The 5,511-nt window shown below is 27.2% G+C and overlaps 1 protein-coding gene across 1 annotated transcript; it reads left to right on the top strand.

Annotated features, from left to right (window-relative positions):
* The first annotated feature begins 2,491 nt into the window (after window positions 1–2,491).
* On the top strand, window positions 2,492–4,828 carry LOC137805510 (uncharacterized). Its single transcript, XM_090300117.1, has 11 exons — window positions 2,492–2,632; window positions 2,746–2,760; window positions 2,903–3,014; window positions 3,104–3,185; window positions 3,264–3,379; window positions 3,469–3,473; window positions 3,661–3,761; window positions 4,071–4,146; window positions 4,277–4,456; window positions 4,548–4,598; window positions 4,658–4,828. Exons 1-11 carry the CDS (start codon window positions 2,492–2,494, stop codon window positions 4,826–4,828), a joined length of 1,050 nt encoding a protein of 349 aa, XP_090156243.1.
* Window positions 4,829–5,511: the final 683 nt, after the last annotated feature.

Below are 5,511 nucleotides of genomic sequence, written 5' to 3'. Positions count from 1 at the left end.
AACTACAGCTGAAATTCGTGGCCAAGAGGCGAAGTTAAATCTATAACTTCGTTGGGAACATCAGATTATATAGTTTTACTTTGGATATTTAAAATTATTTCAGATTATTGTAATGTTTATCTTATGGACAAAATTCATTCATTTTTTTTATATTAGTTAGACAGTGTAAATTAATATAATTTGATGTCATTTGTTATTATGGAATGTATTTATACTTTTATTTTAATTTTAATGTTTTACCTCATAATTTTCTCATAATTTTGTACGTTGTATGGACAATAAATATGTGTTAAATTTAAGAAACAAAAATACCAAAATTGAAAATGTGGAATAACATAAAAGAAATCATAAAAAACTTTTTAAATAGTTGATCCAGTGTCAACTTAATTTTTTTTAGATGAAAGATAAAACTTAACTATAATAATATACTTTATAATGTATCTATGGTTAAAAAATGGGCGTAACTCTTGACACAGGTCATCACCACACAAACCTTACAGAAAATAAGAGAAATCAAATATTTCTAATTTTAGCCAAAATATCTTTTTGATCTTCATTATGTAATTGACATGCTGCACTCTATAATCTCATTTATGTTTTCCTTCTAATTGCATCACCTCATAAATGTCTCTCTTTCTCTGTCTTTCGTATTTCTTCCTCTCTCTTATATGTTTTGTGCTTTCTCTATTCTGTCACAACCACCGCTACTCATAGATTTTTCTTCATTTCCATCTTTGTCAAAGTAGGAATATGTTGTCATTCTTTTGTATGCATGAGACAACAAAACTGCATCGTTCGGTGATCTTTTCCCAAAATCGTGTAACATGTTTTCTAGGCTTTTGAATTTAGTAAGAACTTTGCGATTTACATTTATGTTGTTTTGGTCATTTATTGTTTAAATGCGTTGGCTTAATCGTTATTACAGTCATTTAGATTTATGACTATTTAGGTTTTCCACTCTGAATTTGTTTTGAACTTTATTTCAATGTTTGTTTTTCAAAGATATTAATTTTTTATTTTAGTGTTTGTTTTAATCATTGTATGAGTGATTTCAATTTTTTTGTATTTAGGATTTCCTTATTTGTGAAACTAAATTCACATTAGTTTTTTTTTTCTTTTGTACGCATGGGAAAGCAAAACTCCATCCTTCGATGAGTCGTTTCTCCAAATTGTGTAACATGTTTTCTAGGTTCTTTAAAGTGGTAAGAACTCCATTTGCCATATTTTTGTTTTTTCACGTGTTAATCGGTATTACATTCATTATGAAAATGTTATGCTTAGTTTGGTTATTTTTTTCAAATTGTGTTAAATCTTTTCTCTATTTTCATTTATTAAAAAATGTTTCCTTTTGCATGATCTTGATTTTCTGTACTTTTTGGTTTGACACACATTTTTTTTGCAATTAATTAATCTTTTGTTTAAACTTTTTTTGATTTTTTGTCATGTGTAATGTTTGGTTTTATATTGCTTTCAGAGTCATTTTGGGTTATCATTCTAATTTTCAACAAATTAGTGTGCTTAACCTTCTTTCCTTTCTGCCTATTGTTAATTTTGTTTTCTTATACTTTTTGTACTCATTCGAGTTTTTTATTCATTCCAAAATTCATAACTAATTCTGAATTATATTCTTTGTTCTTTATCTGACATTAATATGCTCAGAGTATTTATTTTTCCTAAATTGCACTACAAGAAAATCATGAAATAGAAACCAATTTTTAGAGACCAAAATAATTAGTTGCAATAGTAACTAAATCAGATATCATTTTAGAAACTAAAAAAAAATTGGTTTCTAAATTAGTTTCTATTATTGTTAAATAGTTTCTAAATTGGTATCTAATTAGCAACCAAGGTATTGGTCTCTAAAACCTTGGTTGCTAATTAGATACCAATTTAGAAACTATTTAACAATAATATAAACTAATTTAGAAACCAATTTTTTTTTTTAGTTTCTAAAATGGTCTCTAATTTAGTTACTATTGCAACTAATTATTTTGGTCTCTAAAAATTGGTTTCTATTTCATGATTTTCTTGTAGTGTTGTGTTATACCTTTTTGTAGTTTCATGATCCTTAATTGATGTAGTTTTTGCTTTTATGTACATGCTTTCTATAAAAGAAATATTAGTATGGTTCATGATTTTTAATTTTTGTACTTTTTGTTGTTATGGACTTTTTTTTTTAGTAAAGTCATCTTTTGCTTACCTTTTATTTTTATCAGCAAAGATCTTTTGCTTACCTAAAACTCTTTACCAATTGCAAAATTCAAAATAGTTTTATTTTCTGACCCTACTCTGATTATTTTTTTTAATCTTAGGCCTTTTGGATTTTGAAATCACTAATATATATGTTCCTTTTTATTTATTTTTAAATAATTAAGTATGACATCTTCAAAATATATATATATATATATATATACATCTTGGTATGTTATTTGTTTTGTAGTTTAGTTTTTGCATTTTGCCTTCTCCTTTTATTTGAAAACTAACACTTACAATGTCGTTATTGAGACAAAATACCAATTCCATCAAAGATGTTAATCCTACAAATGAAAATTGGATCCTGATAGTAAGGGTCATTCGTATGTGGTTTGTCTCTAACTTCAAGAAAACCAAATTTTCATTGTCAATGGAAATGGTGATACAAGATAACAAGGTCATCTATTCTATAATTTATTTTCTTATTGTTTTCGATCAAAGTTTAATGTAAATTCTTCTAATCATGCTATATTTTTTCTTATTCTTTTTCAGGGTCATACAATTCATGTTTCTATTAGGAGAACACTAATTTATAAATTTAAAAAATGATATTGTTGAGGATAAGGTTTATGCGTTCCATTTTTTAAGTGTTTCCACTAATTCAGGATCGTATACAATAACCCTTCACCATTACAAAATAAATTTTCAGTTTGGAACTAAGGTAACCTCTTTAAGTAATGATCTGGTTTCAACTGCAACACCGCAGTACAATCCAATGTTTGTGTTAAGAGCCCCTGATTTTGATACTGATTACTTAGTTGGTAAGTTTAGTTATTATGGTTTGAGTTCAATTTATTTGTTTCCATCTGTGTTGAAGTCAGTTTTTTTGTTACAAACGTTATTGGAATAGTGACAGGGGTAGGCATTGAAAGAGAGCTTAATAGAACATGTTCATCAACTAAGTTAAATGTCATCTCCATTGAAGCTGATGGGTAAGCTAATATTTGGCAGTAAAACCAATGCAAAATGTGTGTTTTTACAATTTTAATTTTAATTTACAACAACTTCAGAATGGAGTGCACATTATTTAAGAACTATGTTGATGACCTGAATGCATTTTTGTTATTCGAAGAGTTGCCGAATATGGTTATCAGTATTCAGTTTGCTAAAGTAAAGATTTTCCAAGGTATGTGACTGATAAAACTATAACTTATGTTTTTATTATTGTATTTAGATAAATTTTATTATAACGTATTGCGTTTTATTTCACTGTAGACAAAGTTTGTCTCCAAAATTGTATGGAATGTACGGAAATAATATACAACATATAGTCTAAAGAGGCAATCGAGCTTAAGAAAAAGTTAGTTTAATACATTCTTTGTTACTCAATACTTCAAAGTTAAGACATAGTCTAACCACAAATTTAACATTTGTAGGATGATTGAGACTACAAATTCTCCTATACAGGGACTTAGTCAGTTGTTTGATTCTGGAAAACAAAATGTGGAAGATGAATTCATCCACTTGATTCCAAGAAATACTATTCAAGGACAGAAGGATTGCAAGGAGTACTATTATTTTTTACCAATTTATTCAGAAGTTATTTATTTTGTTCCAGGAATGCACTTTTGTTGTCTTAGCTACTATAAAACATATTGTAGTTGATGATGATTGTGGTACACTGCTTGCTTATGCAATGCAATAAAGTCGTTTATCTAGATTCCAAAATATTCTTTTTGAGAAGTGTAACAAACATGTTATCAAAGTGCAAGCAAGGTATTATTTGTATTTCCCACAATTATTTTTTCCTTAAGTCTTATATTAATAACATTTATTATATTATATTTTTTTAACCTTTTTGGTATTTCATATCTCAGGTATAAGCTCAAGGTGCGAGTTATTGATGATACAAACTCCACCACTTTTATTCTTTTTGACAAGGATGCAACTAAAGTAATCAATAAATCTTGCGCTTAATTATTTGAATATCATGTCAAGGTAAATTTTCAAAACTTGCATATGTCTATTAATGCATATAAGAAAATGTTAGTATATAAATTTATATATTTTTATGTATTTTTAGAACGCCGCCTCTGGTGTAATACCGAAAGAATTTGGTGTTTTGATAGACAAAGTTGTGTTGTTTAAAGTTGGTTGTGTTAAAGATCAATCTCATAGGTTTGACCAATCATTCCGTGTCAAAAAAGTGTGTATTGATCCTAATATTATCCAAAGATTTTTTTATGGTGGTCTTGAAAGTGTGGTAAGTATTCTTATTTCATTGTAGTCTGTGTTACATTTCATTGTCAAATTCCTTATGTATAGTTTTTTAATTTAATTTTCATGTTGCCAAGGAGCTTCATTCTCAAAAGAAACATGATTATTCCTCTACATCACTTGTTGAGGTATTGTTTATTTAAATCATTAATTTACACAATTTAAATTTGTGTAATTAATATTGTAGGATTTGTTTAATAAATTTTCAAATGAGGCTGCTGAATTGCAATCTCAAACTGATGACTCAAGGAGTGATATTCTCTTAAGTGTTGAAGTGGTAGCTTCCGTGCTTAAAAGATATTTTGCTTCTCCTTCCCACACACCGGATGATGATATCCCATTGAGGAATGGAATTTGATAGTGAAGTTTTAATGGTTTGTAATTTTAATGATAATTTTTCATGTATTCGTGACACTACTTGGACAATTTTTGTTTCTATTCGGTACTTTGTAGACATTGTTTAATTTCTATTCAGAACATATTATGATATATTAATAGAATTACTTTTTAAAGTCTGTTTATGTAATATTGTTGGTTTTATCATTGGATATAATATTTCAGGTACCTAATTACCTTATGCTTAATCTTCACGTTATAATTATTTTTTAAAGTTAAATAATTTTGCCTTTTTTAACACTGATTTTGTTGTTGTTCATTTTTATTTTTTGATTTATGTGGCTTTAATAAGGTGTTTTTTTTTTTGTATAAATGATATAATGACTCATTTTTTTAGCTATGTTAGGTAAGATTGTTTGTTTCACGAAAGGCCATAATGTTATAGGTATGTCAATTATCTTATAATTATTCGTCGATTTACATATACTAAAGTTGTATAACTAAAGTTGTATAACTAATCATTTTCCCTTTTTCTGAAGGCCATTTAAATAATATTTTTGTTTCATAGGACCAATTGTTATAGGTATGTAAAACTATTTGTTTCCTACAACTTTGTTCTTCATTTTCAATTTTCAATATATGTTGGTGTAATCAGGTCATTTTTTTATCCAACTTTACTTAATTTCTTTTGTGTCATGCTCATCA

Source organism: Phaseolus vulgaris, chromosome 3, assembly GCF_051622355.1.
Source record: "Phaseolus vulgaris cultivar YP4 chromosome 3, ASM5162235v1, whole genome shotgun sequence".
NCBI lineage: Eukaryota > Viridiplantae > Streptophyta > Magnoliopsida > Fabales > Fabaceae > Phaseolus > Phaseolus vulgaris.
The sequence above is the reverse complement of the archived record's forward strand: the minus strand, read 5'-3'. Positions and strand labels throughout refer to the sequence as shown.